The sequence below is a fragment of the Nyctibius grandis genome, chromosome 5 (assembly GCF_013368605.1).
Source record: "Nyctibius grandis isolate bNycGra1 chromosome 5, bNycGra1.pri, whole genome shotgun sequence".
NCBI lineage: Eukaryota > Metazoa > Chordata > Aves > Nyctibiiformes > Nyctibiidae > Nyctibius > Nyctibius grandis.
In genome coordinates this window covers 39,118,314-39,130,867 of record NC_090662.1, presented here as the reverse complement: position 1 = coordinate 39,130,867, position 12,554 = coordinate 39,118,314, and the positions used below count along the sequence as shown (strand labels likewise).

General features: G+C 38.8%; 1 protein-coding gene across 1 annotated transcript in view; it reads left to right on the top strand.

The window, feature by feature from the left end:
* The window catches only part of TAFA2 (TAFA chemokine like family member 2), a 200,468-nt gene that overhangs the window by 133,522 nt on the left and 54,392 nt on the right, over positions 1-12,554 (top strand). Inside the window, exon 2 of the mRNA XM_068401730.1 lies at positions 11,186-11,292. Coding sequence (XP_068257831.1) covers positions 11,187-11,292 — 106 coding nt within the window. The 5' untranslated portion in view covers position 11,186. The remainder of the gene's footprint in view (positions 1-11,185; positions 11,293-12,554) is intronic.

Here is a 12,554-nt window from a genome sequence, read left to right as displayed (position 1 = left end):
TGGCTGAGAATGGCTATGGAGACAGTAAAGTACCCAGTTTCACAGTTTTACAATGAGTTGTATTTTCCTTCCACAGTCGAGTTGCTTGTAGATTAGGTAGTACTCAGTGTGAAAAAAGACAGCAAAGCTCTTGTCTTTAATTTTCTGCATTCAAAGACAAGGGTTTTGCTGTTTCACAAAATGGAACAATTCACTGAGTAATTTGAAGTAATTTATTCTCTACTCTATGCTCTAAATTAAGGGGAAGTACTGCAGGTAGTTGTTCCCTGATTTTGGCATGCAAGCTCTCCTTCCCTTTGCTGTGGTGTCACAGTAGGAATAATGGCCTTAAAATATGGATCAGAACTTGTTTTGAGGGCCTCCCGAGTGACAGTTCCCTTACAATATACCGTTGAGTTTTGCTGAGAATCTGAAAGTGCTTTTCAGATTAATCACAACCAAAAGGGCATTTTATCCAAGTATAAAACAATGATGACTATTATCTCCTTCCTCGTGAGATTATACGTCTGCGTCTACATCAGCAAATAGTTTATCCCTATGGAAGTGATTTTGTAGACCCAAACAGTTGTTGCTGAGGGCATGATGTCCACATTATATTCATTTAGTGGAGAAGGACGTTGTTTTTGTCTAGCTCTTGTCCCCTGAAATGAACACCCCTAAACAGTTGGAGTGCATTAGGTGCGCTCTCAGGCTCATCTTCTGCTTTAATCTAAAAAGGATTAATTCTGTGTCCTCCAGAATTATTCCATGATGTGATCCAGGTCACAGTAAATGGAGACAACTCAAAAATTTGTTTGAAAAGTGAAGTCCAGCTCCAAACTGAAATGCTAACATAAATGCACCTCATAAGAGTCTCCGATCCAGGGCACTAGAGGGACAAAACACTATTGATTTGTTTTGTCATCCACCCTCCTGTTTTGCTCTACCTGCAAATCTCAAGCTACGTATCATGCAACAGGAAGCTGGGTATAGACTTTTAGGAAGTGCAGGTTATGTCTGGCTATTTAATGAGCTCCTTGCCATATTAAAATGCCATTGCAAGGCTGGCACTGTACATGCCAAAGTGAGTGTATCGTTTCTGGAGGTACACTCACTTGGATGAAACTCAGGCATGTATGGTCAATATGGCTCTTATATAGCTGCTGATACCCTTCAAAACAGGGTGTTTGAAAAGGGGCTGGTAAACTGATTAGATTTTTCAAGGAACTGGGTGCCATTTAGATACTCCAACTATCATTAAGCAAATCCTGACCTGACTTGAATCCATTCCTAGCAAGCCATCACAGGAATAGTCTGAATTTTTTTTTCAGTATGAGCTTGTTATTAATAATTTCGTACTGTTTCAAAGCACTGATGAGGAAACAGAGACTGAGAGTTCAAAATTGTGTGGCATATAGCATGATTCTCAAGACAGCATTAGTTATTATAGTCTATATGACGGATCAGATAGCATGCCAGGGCCAAAAAACCACCAATATTTGATAAAACCCTATGCATAGACAGAAAGCTGCTGTACTTTGCTACAAGTAAGTTAAAAATTCAGATTTTCTTTGTGTGCCTATGTGGGCATACCTCTGTTGAGTACAAGGCTCTGTATCTGGATTAGCTGCTGGACTTCATATTTTACTGCTCTGCTTGTAGCTGAAGGTTGGTTGTGCAGCCTGGGTTCCTTTCTTTAGCAACTCTCAGAGTGAAAGAAGTCTTTTCCTATGCACTAGCTTAGGAATAGAGATTTGCATTATGCACCAGATCCATATTTTGGAAAAGTCTGGTCTAAATTTGGTCTCACTCTTTTTTTTTCCCTGGAAGTGGTGCCTATGGTGGCTGTGACGAATGAGCATGTGTTAGGACTTGACACTAAAAGAGTGGAGGAATGTGTTCCAACTGTGCTTCAACTAGGTTTACTCCCAGTTGATGGCTCTCCTGTCTTCCTAGTGTGTTATGTCAGCTCTTAGAGCTATTTTGGTCATTGCACAAGCAAGCTTCATTCTTTTCTGTGATTTGAGCAACCTGTCATTTTTTATTTACACTTGAACCCTTGCCTTCGAGTGTGGCTCAAAATGTGTAGGAGTCAGGTATAAAACATAGATTGGGCTCAGACCTATTATTTGTCAGAAGTGCTACTATGCCTATTGACAGATATAATTGTCATGAAAATAGCAGGGGAGAACTTAGTCTGAGTCTTGCTTCCCTGTTCATCTGCAGAGGTCTGTCACAGTGTTATTTGCCAGAAGGATTCTTTGGAAAAAACAAAATTTAACCTTCAGTAGGGAAGTCATGCAGTAGAATCTGAATGGTTCCTGTGAACATACTAAATTTCAGGTCTGACAAGATTATGTAGTATAATCATAGCACTTCATCCATATTCTTACATCCTTGTAACAATCTGAGAATTAATCCTCTAGTATTGCTTGAAAGACATTATGTTTAAGATGGTAGTCACTTTAAATGGATTTAATAATAACAGAAATTTTTAAATTCCTGTATTGACACTGTTAAAATATTTCTAATGGTATTTTCTTCTGTTTTTATCTTAAAATGCTTCATTATTTTTTGAAAGTACATAGTTTTTGTCTTCTACTTTTAGACTCTTGTGGAAAACAAGACTCCTTCACATCTTGACAATTGTGATGCTTGCCAGTTTTATGTTTCCATGATGTCAATGTTAAAAACAGGATGACAATAGGAAGATTTTAAATTTAAAGCAAGAGTGATAGAAAAGAGAGTGAGTTCTAAAAAAAGTGAGGGAGCCTTAATCATGGAATAGTCACCCATGCTCAACAGTATGACTTTAATTCACTGAAGTTAGTCAAAAAGCAATTTTAGTACTGAATTTTCCACAAATATTGTACTGTGACTGTTTGGGTCATCTTAAAATTTATGACACAGAGGTGGCAATTATACCTTCAAGATGTTGAAAAATAAGGAGGAATATTCATCTTAATCAGATGTTCATCAGCATGGCCAATTTTTGGATGGAACCCAGTGCAGGTTGGGGTCATTAGTGAGGAGCCTCGCAGTTTTTTTCACATAGAATATCACAGAAATGCTGTGACTTTTGTTTTTTTTTTTGAGAAGAGTGAAATGACTTGGAAAAAACCCACTACACTAATGCACTTGGAAAGAACTTGCTTATCATTTATTCTTGAAAAAGCTAGCACTTGACTTCCTGTACTAATGTACAAAAAAGGAATCATGATGTTGATGTAGAGACAAGACTGGAAGAGACTTCCTGAATCACTGAGCTGAGCATCCTGATCTTGCCTGCTGGCAAGACGTCGTGTAATCCATTTCTCGTGGATATATTTCTTGTCCTCACTGTGTTTATTCCCTTTCCTTGATTTCTCTCGTTCCCTTCAGCCTTTGCTGTGTTCCACAAGCCAAGCTCTTTCAAACTCCTCCTGTGGTAGAGTCTTCATTCTTGTAACCATCATAGAAGACTGTGCCCATATGTTTTGTGGGTTCAGTTTTTCTTTGTGAAGATGTGTCTTTATCAGAAATATATCATTTGGTACTTCATAGGATTTGCCTTTTTCACAGCCATCTCATGTCATATTGATACTGATGTGCTCTTGGTGGTCAACTGAAATAAACGTTGTTTTTTGCACGTGTTGTTTCAAATGATGAATTCCCAACTTGTAGCAGAAATGCTATTAATCCCTGATACTCCCTTTCAGTACTACTTGCTGTTATCGCCCATGGATCCACCTTTCAATTCTTGTAGTAATCCACAGAGTCTTCAGCTTAATGTGTAAATTCTGGAGTGACACCATAGAAAATGCTTTATCTAAATCCAGACAAATTATATCTATTTCATTTCTTCGTCTGGAAAATCAGTTATCAAAAAAGCTGCCAAGTTAGTCTGGCACAATCTGCCCTTGGTAACACTGCTACACTTTATCCTATGTTCTATTTACTTCTCTGTCTTTATCTTTTTCTTCAAAGACTGTTCTAAGCTCTTGCAAACTGAAGAGGTCAAACTAATAGGCTTACGTTTGCCCAGATCATTTTCGTCCTCACTTTTTAATATGGGCACTTCAGTTGCCATTCCCCACTAATATTTGATGCTTTCTCTGCCTTGATAGATTTGGAGGCTTATCTGTGCCACTGCAATGGCCTTTATGAAATCACAGTACACCTAGTGATTCAGGTCTCAGTGAGACATTTTGTTCAAAGCCCATTGAACTGCTATCCTTTTTTTTTCAGTTAAACTTTTGATTGGTTAGTGAGATATGAATAAAGAAAATTTAAATAACCATCTGCAAGAGGATCACATGTAAGTTATAAGCAAATACTACCGCCGTGATGATTAAGTGAATAGATAGTACCCCCTACAATTTAAAGCTCCCTTAAGCACAGAAGCTGGGAGAGAAAGAGTTTAAAGTGGCATAATAGTATCAGTGAAAATGATGTGAATTGGAGCCTAAGTACCTTCTAATACAGAACACTTAACTGTGAGAACTTACTTCACAAGGGTGTAGGACTTCATTGGGCAGATTAAAGATATTAGAATATCTTGGATGTTTAAATATTATGTAGTGTTTTATGTTAGCACTTAAAAACACAATGAATGGCATATGCAGGTCTAATGCTAGATTATTATTATTAGTTTTATATTTTCAGAAATACATAGAAGTACAGAATCTAACCCCACAAAAATTCATGACATTTCTTTCTGTGTACTTAGTAATGTGTCAGCATCAATGTTCATCAGGTGAACACTCTTTACTGGTCCTGATGAAATGACCAAGAAAGAAATTCAATGTATACACAGTTAAACACATCTGTATTGTTTGAGTTGAAGCTGGCTAGGACAGTGCATTTCTTGTTTACTCTTTCTTTGCTTTCTTTATTGCTTTCTGTTAGGTGTTGCATCTGAAAATTAATGAAGGTGAAAATTACAATCAATTGTGTCTGCAAAGAACTGGTGTTAATCTGGAAGCAGGGGAGATTAACATTGATAGCAGTTTAGAGGGAAGGCCATTCATCATTATCATCTGAGTTTTCAAGGTGGTATCATCACAACCATACATGCCCTTTTGGAAGAAAAAAGTTTTCCCCATAATCTCTCAGGGTTTCTAGCTGTGAGGTGGCATGCAGCTAGGTGGCTAAAGCATTTTATACGTCTGGCAATTTAAGCATCCGTGCTTATCAGATTTTGGAAACAATAATATATATGTAAATTTCACATCCGAGTGCTGTGAGATACTGTCGGCAAATGTAATTACCTGTATGTGCATCTGTCTTCAGTTTCCCGCTACTGGGAAACTAATTGCAGTATGTAAAGAAAAACGTTTTTTGGTTTATTGCATATTTTCATATATTCCATAACTGTTTATTTTTCAGATATTTGAGATATTTTATTTTATTGAACATGTCTCTTCTTATAAAATCTCACTCACTAATCATTTTTCAAGAACTCATGTTGTGTACATACATCTCTGGGAAAGTATGTGCTTAAATTTAAGTATGTGTTTAAGTTCCACTGATTTAAATAAAAGACAAGTAAGGGCATGCATGTCAATCATATGCTTAACTACTTTTGGAAAGAAGAATTCATTTGCCTCGGTGTCTTAAGTCTTAGCACAGTAGCCTTTCAAAAGCCCCGCTTACGGCATTAAGCCTAAAATTCTTCAATCTGCTTCCACTGGTACACTTCAGCTGGAAGTATCAGTGACAACCTTACTGTGTTGATCTGCCAACAATGCTTTAACTATTTCCAAATATTTCTCAATAGTGGGGCTAAGATCTCTAGGGCTACTTATTCTGCTATCAAAAGATCCACACTGGTAAACAGCAACTTTTTGAAAAAAACCTAACAAAACCCACCCCTTTTGCTTTGCATACGGAGATTTCCTGTGTGACTCCTATGTAAGACCTGCGTGCTTTGCTAGGCTAAATGCCTATTCCCTTTCTTTCCTTGCCCACCTCGATCAAAGAAAGTAACTTATGAAAACAGGTCTGTGTTTTTCCCCCAGCTTCATTTCAGAATCAGAATGCACTTTGTGTCTTTTACAGGCTGTGATGTATGAAGCAGAAAGATTGATTTTCACAAGCTACCTTGTACCTGAAGTAATGAGAGTGGCAAATTACTTGTTCACTGAGCAAATATGACAGGAATGTCGTAGAGGGAATTTATATATATGCAAACACACAGGGGTTACCTTGGTGTTACTTTTACAAAGTGACCTTATCCACCAGAGGGGCATTTTTAAATCTGCATTAGCTTACACAGGAAAGGCTAAATAAAACTGGAAATACCTGCATTGCGTGGGATGTAGAAACTAACACAACTAATAAATAATGTAAGATTCAACACAGTACAGAGCATAATCTAAATGGCTGCATTATTTCTGTACAAGAGATTTGGGGTCAGAAGTGATTTGTACTACTCATTCAGGGTTTCTCTGAAGTAGCAAATAAAATATTTGTTATGAAAAGAAAAGTAAGAGAATGTAAGACTAATTTTGTATCGAGTTTTTGTCTCTTAAAGATTTCATCAGGATTCAGGAGAGAAATAGGCTTATGCTTCTCTTTGTGAACACTTGCATTCACAGGGTGTATGTGTTTGCAGAAGACAAATGGATCTTAGTGACACTGAAAGTTTCTACATATGTAAAGCAGGAATGAATGAATTTTGAACAGCTTCACAGAAGCTGATGTTTGTAAAGAAAAGAAAGAAAAGGAGCAACAGAGAAAAATGCTGTCACTCCTAGGAAACAAATGAGAATTTTATTTGTGTATAATCTCTTAAAGGAAGAATGGAAGCTATTATTTTCTTATTTTTTTTTTCTCCTCAACAATAAAGCTTATATGAGGTTACACTTCACTTAAAATGGGAAAGCAAGGCAATTTAGCACTGGCCACACAATGTAAGGTGATTCCCATGTGATTCTCCTCTATTTCCGAGCTGTTGGAAAGGTGGCTAATCTCAAGCCCAGAAGCAAAGAAGGAAGAAAGTAGAAATTCAAAAGCTTATGGATGCTACATTGCTGCAGTGAAATTGAAAATACATGTCTGTGCATGGCAGTTTCAGTACAGCCGAATAGTTGTGCCACATCTGCTGTAGGGAAGGGGCTGTCTGTGAGGTGGAGCAGTGATGAGGAGAGCCTGTGCAACCTACTAGTGTATTCACAGTTTTCTTCTGATGAGCCACAGAGGCCAGGGAGAAGGATTTCTGCTCTTACAAACAGCAGTTTGTGAAGCTTCTCTTCAGCATCAGATGTGGTTTCACCCTGAGAAAAAAATCCTGCAATTTTTAACCTGTTTTTGTCACTAATCACCAAAACAGTCTATTCGTGAGTCTGTGATACCAGACTGGTGATGGTCTCATGGAGTGCGCTTCAGGGAAAGGGAATTGTATGGAGCAAAAAGGGAATTGTATGCAACAAATCCTATAAATTTATTCATTGTGTTACGGTGTTAGTGAAGAGCTGGTCATGGCAGAGTCATCTCACACTCAGCCACTGCCTGTTTGAATTATGGGTGACATCTTTTTTTTTTATTATTTTGAATGAGTTCCTGGAACCACAAAAGGAGCTATCTTTCTTTTTCCTGCCTCTGAGCACATTGGAAAAAAAACTCAAACATGGCAGCCTTTCATGTCCTCTTTTGCATGAAAGTGCTGAGAATTCCTTGGGTTTATTTCCAACATATTGGGGTTAGAAACTGAAGGAAGTTTTTGTTACACATAAGTATGTATTTTTGTGTAAAATTGATTTTCAAAGGTAGGCATCTCCTATAGCATGTCTGTTCTCAGTTTTGATCACCCTTGGCTTATGTCTCATTATTGAAGGCAGTAAGGATCACGGAGAGGGAGAGGTTCTGCAGAAAGTAAGGTAAATAGAAGAGGAAAATATTTCACAAAGAAAATCGTTCAGGTTAATAGCTATAGTTTGTCTGTGGAGCTCTGCATCACCTCTAGTAAAAGTAGACCTCATTTCAGAGCTCATTTGTTCTATTTAACACAGCCTGTTATGCTAGTGTAATAACAGTACGGTAATGGACTGAATTTTATTTCCTGGATGCACTTACTTGACATGGATCAGGGTTGCAAGAGGCTAATAGTTATGTTTCAGGCCTGAGGTCAAATGCTATCTAGTTCCAGTGTCTTCTCAGTGCTATATCATGGGCTGCTTTGCAAATCCACAAAAAATAGCCAGCATCACAGTTTCTGAGCCCTGGTGATAATGCATGCACTTCGATACTGAGCCTATCTCAGGGCCTCTCCTTGTTGTCTAGCTGTTTGCCTGCTTTGCTGATGAGATGCATCCATCCCAACCCCCCGAGTTTCTTGGACTACAAACCCTTCATTTTTTACTTCTAGGGCTGTATTGCTACAGTGTGGCTTCTGTGTGTGTAGCAGGACTGCTGGGAGCAGACCGCTTTGTACTTTGTTTGTGCTTATGCAGCCACTTGTCTGTCCTTGGACTGACCGTTGTGAGTGGCCGATGCACACAACTGCAGGTCTAGTGTTATACTGCATGATCTATTCGAAACTTAACATCATATTCCCACTTTTTCTTATTTGAGCTGCTGTTTGTTATGAATGCTTTAACTGCTGAGCTATTCTTTTTTGTACTTCTGCTGATGGCCTCTGAACTATTAGTCCCAAGCTAGAACTGCTACTTGCACTGACTTTTCTGTTAATTGTGGTTATTATGGGACTGCTATAAGACAGTTATGATTTTTGTCCTTCTAAAGGTGAATACCACAAGTAAGTAATGCAGAATAGTGTAACAGGCTTGTGGTACAGAAATGGTGTATTGTTTTTCTTTTGATTGGAAAACCTGGCAATGGCAATGAGCCCAGATTTTCTGTGTCAAAGCTGAAACCCTTCCTTTACTTTGCAGAACAGTCTTTTTTATACTCAGTGCTGGCTTACTCCTCTTTGGTGTGATGGGCTGTGGGCAGAGGTTCGGATCTTCACTCTGCCACCTACCCTGAGGGGCTGCTCTTCACAGGCAGATAGGTTGGTTTTCTCTCTTTCCCCCTGCTGCTACTGTTTTTCCTTACATATTTGCATTTTCTGCTGTGCATTTGCTGCCAGTCTTGCAGCACAGCGAGTGAATCTGGCATCAGCACAGTACAGGAAGGAACTGTATTAGATTCAACTTTGCTTAATGGTGCAAGTCCCACTGGGTTTTGAGCAGTGTTGGGTAGGTGAGGAGGAAAGATTTGATTTTAATGAGAGATGACTTGGCACCAGCATCATAACAGGTGCTGTATGAGAATCCAGGAATGAAAGAGTTAATTCATATTCTGTTCACAGAGATAGCTGTGAAAGAGCATATGCTCAATGTGCATTCCAGTTTCATTTTTTGTTCTTATTTACAATGACAAATAATATATTTCCCTTTAGCTTTGAGTGCTTCATAAACCTAGAGCTGATGATGAATATGCAGTTTCCACACCAAAGGCACTGGAATCAGTGCAAGAAGACAGAGCTTGGTGTGGTTCACAGCGCACTGTGACCTCCGCTGTGATTATTAATCAGTCAGGCTTTCAGGGACACATTCACCATCCTAGATATAGCACTTGCTTACTCCTCTCTCTTTTCCCCTGATAAATGTGATATCTGAACCTCTGGGAAACACACTGTAGATGTGTGACTTCTGTCAAAGGATGCTGAGTTCTGTTTGCTCTGAATTCAGGTTTGAAAGGGTTTGGTACACTCCTCAGCGGGTTCTTAATTTGAGTCGTAGTGTTTTGTTACACACAGCCTGGTGTGGAAACTTACTGGTGCTTAACAAGATCTGCTCGGTCTCCTGAAGAGCAAGATTGGCAGTTTTGGGGGAAGTGGTTTAGTTACAAGTCTGAAAATCATGAGTGGATTTGTGGGGTGGGGGGGTTGCCTTATCAACGTGTAGTGTTCTGTTAGAAAGCAATTTGCTCAGAGGAAAGGAATTGCTTTGAAGGAAAGGAAAGAGATTTGGGACTTTGAACAGACTACTGGTTAATTCTGTATTAGAGCAGTCTGCCTTCCACAGAGTTGTGGTTGCCCAAGATAGCGTTGTACATGAACAGAGCAAAAGAGATGCTCTTAAATTCATTTATACTTCTTATGAACATAATAGGACACAAACATGCAACCATACTAAAGCAATGCAGTTTTTTCTGCTCAGAAAGGCACCCTAGTTCCAGGCATTGCAAAACAGCAATGATTTTGTTCAAGTGATCAAATTTGCAGCTTTTCTAGTATAAGCGATTTGAAATAGACATCATTGTCCTGTTGACCTATCAGCAGAAACATGACCATCGTGCAGAGCTGTTTCTTAGCCAGCTCCCTAGGGCTCTTCTACAGAGAATGAAAAGTGAGAGAAGGTTTCATTATTATACCTCTTGCCACTCTCTGCACAACTGTAATGCTTAAGCACTGGAACCTATATTCTGGAACTTGTCTTTTTGGCAGGTGGAGGGGTATTTTGTCTTTGGAGGAGGTTACTGAGAAATAAGTCATGTGTTACCTTGTGCTTAAACCACCACGGTAGCTTGCTGTCACAGTGAAAACATCACGGAGCAAGATGAGGGTAGGTGTGTGCAATTTTCCTTGGTGCAGTAAATCAAATCTTTTCATCATTGAAAGATAGACAGGAGAGAGACTAGTGAATCCTCCCTACTCGAGTCCATGTTTCCAAACCACTCATGTCTTCCTAACAGGATTTCTCTGTGGGAGGGTTGGTACATGTGTATCTACACTATTCAAACTGTTATCACCTTATGACTCATAAGTACAATTCAAAAAGAGTTGCAATCCCAAAAGCTAAAAACTCCCCTGCGTGGTCAGAGAGAACCACAATGACCATGACTGGCCCCAAACACATTAATGGAACTGCTCTATTCATCAAAACCTGCTGCATAGCTGCACGGATTCATCCTTCTTGCCATCTTTGGAGTCTGCTGTGGTTATAAGCATGGCTTATGCCTTGAGAGAAATGTGATGAGTGGAGGTGTTGAATTCTCCTGGAACTGACCAGGGTGGAGGAATGCTGATGGACCAGGGAGGGAGGTTATACTGATGCTCTATATGATGCATCTCATTTAGAGCTAAGCAGAGTTTAAGACTTAAGGGTTGTCAGCCAGACACTTATAAAAACGTCCTGAATTCTCCTTAAATTAAGACAAAAAAATGTTTTTTAAAGAAGTCTTAAGATAAATACTTATTTTTGTGTATTTTTGTTTTCAGGATGAATAAGAGATACTTACAGAAAGCAACAAAAGGAAAACTGCTAATAATAATATTTGTTGTAACGCTGTGGGGGAAATTAGTATCTGGGGCAAATCATCATAAAGGTAAGAAATTCTATTCTGTTCTATTATACTGTTGTATCTGTGGCCTCTGTCAACAAATTCAGAAGTGTCCAGTCTATGTGACCTTTTTTCCTTATGCGTATTTGTGTCTCCACTAATCAGTTTGAAAGGAGGAAAGTTTTCAATGTGTAGACTTCTATTAATTTCTCGAGAATTTGAGTATTTCAGTCCCATTTTCAGCATTTTCTGATCTTAGGTCATTTTGTAATGATGGTACAGTTGAAAAGATGTTAAAGTAAAAAAATCAAACAATGAATACTGCTTGTCTCATAAAAATAGATATATCAGCACATATGTGTGCTACGAATGAATTCCTGGAATGAACCTTAGAAAGAAACAATTTTGAGTAAAATGTACGCTGCTACTGTGTGCAGTTATCTGTCAAGGCTAACTTCATGGATAATGTGTGCTGAATGTGATTGTTTCACCACCAAAAAAAGACCGTTGCTTTGCAGCGTTGTCTTCCTTCTATGCTTCATTCCTAACACCGGACCAGGAACTTTAGTAGCTTGTGACAATGTGAGATTTGTTTCCTCTTGGTCATTCCAGCCCTTAAAATGTATACACACAGCAGAAGCTGTGATGGTTTATTGAGATTGTAAAAAGGTCTCTTTTTTGTGTATGTGTGTTTCTGTAAACCCCTAATGCAAGGAAGAAGCTCTCCAGATTCATGTACTAATATCTTCTTATAGGCTAATATAACTTGAAATGTGATCTGCAGTACAATATGATTTCGAAGTCCACTTCATCTTCGTATAATGTCTGTTGGCTGTTATCCACTTATTCAAGATCAGAATAAACTCTAACAACTTGGGTAAAGTAAGGGTGGGACATGAACATTACTGAGAGCTAAGGAGTTAATACTGGGGAAGGACTCCAATAACACCAGCCAGTTCATCTCTCTGTGTTCATGTACATTTTATAATGTTCCCTCTGATGATAGGATTTAGTGAGCCGGTAATTTATATATCTAGCTGCTAGTTATTTTTCTGCTGTGTGAAGATATCTTTCTTCAAAATACCTCACTGATTAAGGACTTCAAGATGCAGAGGTACTTTCTGCAAAGTCTTTTGCAAGTTGCAATTTGGCTGTAGACAAAACAGATTCTGGTGTGGTCCTGCAAGCCACCAAAGATGGGCATCACGCCAGACAGGAACCATGCTGGCACCCTTTGCTCAGCCTTTGTTCCCCCTCTGAACCAGAATACAGATTTGTGCTGTGGCTTGCCAGTTTAGTCATCTATT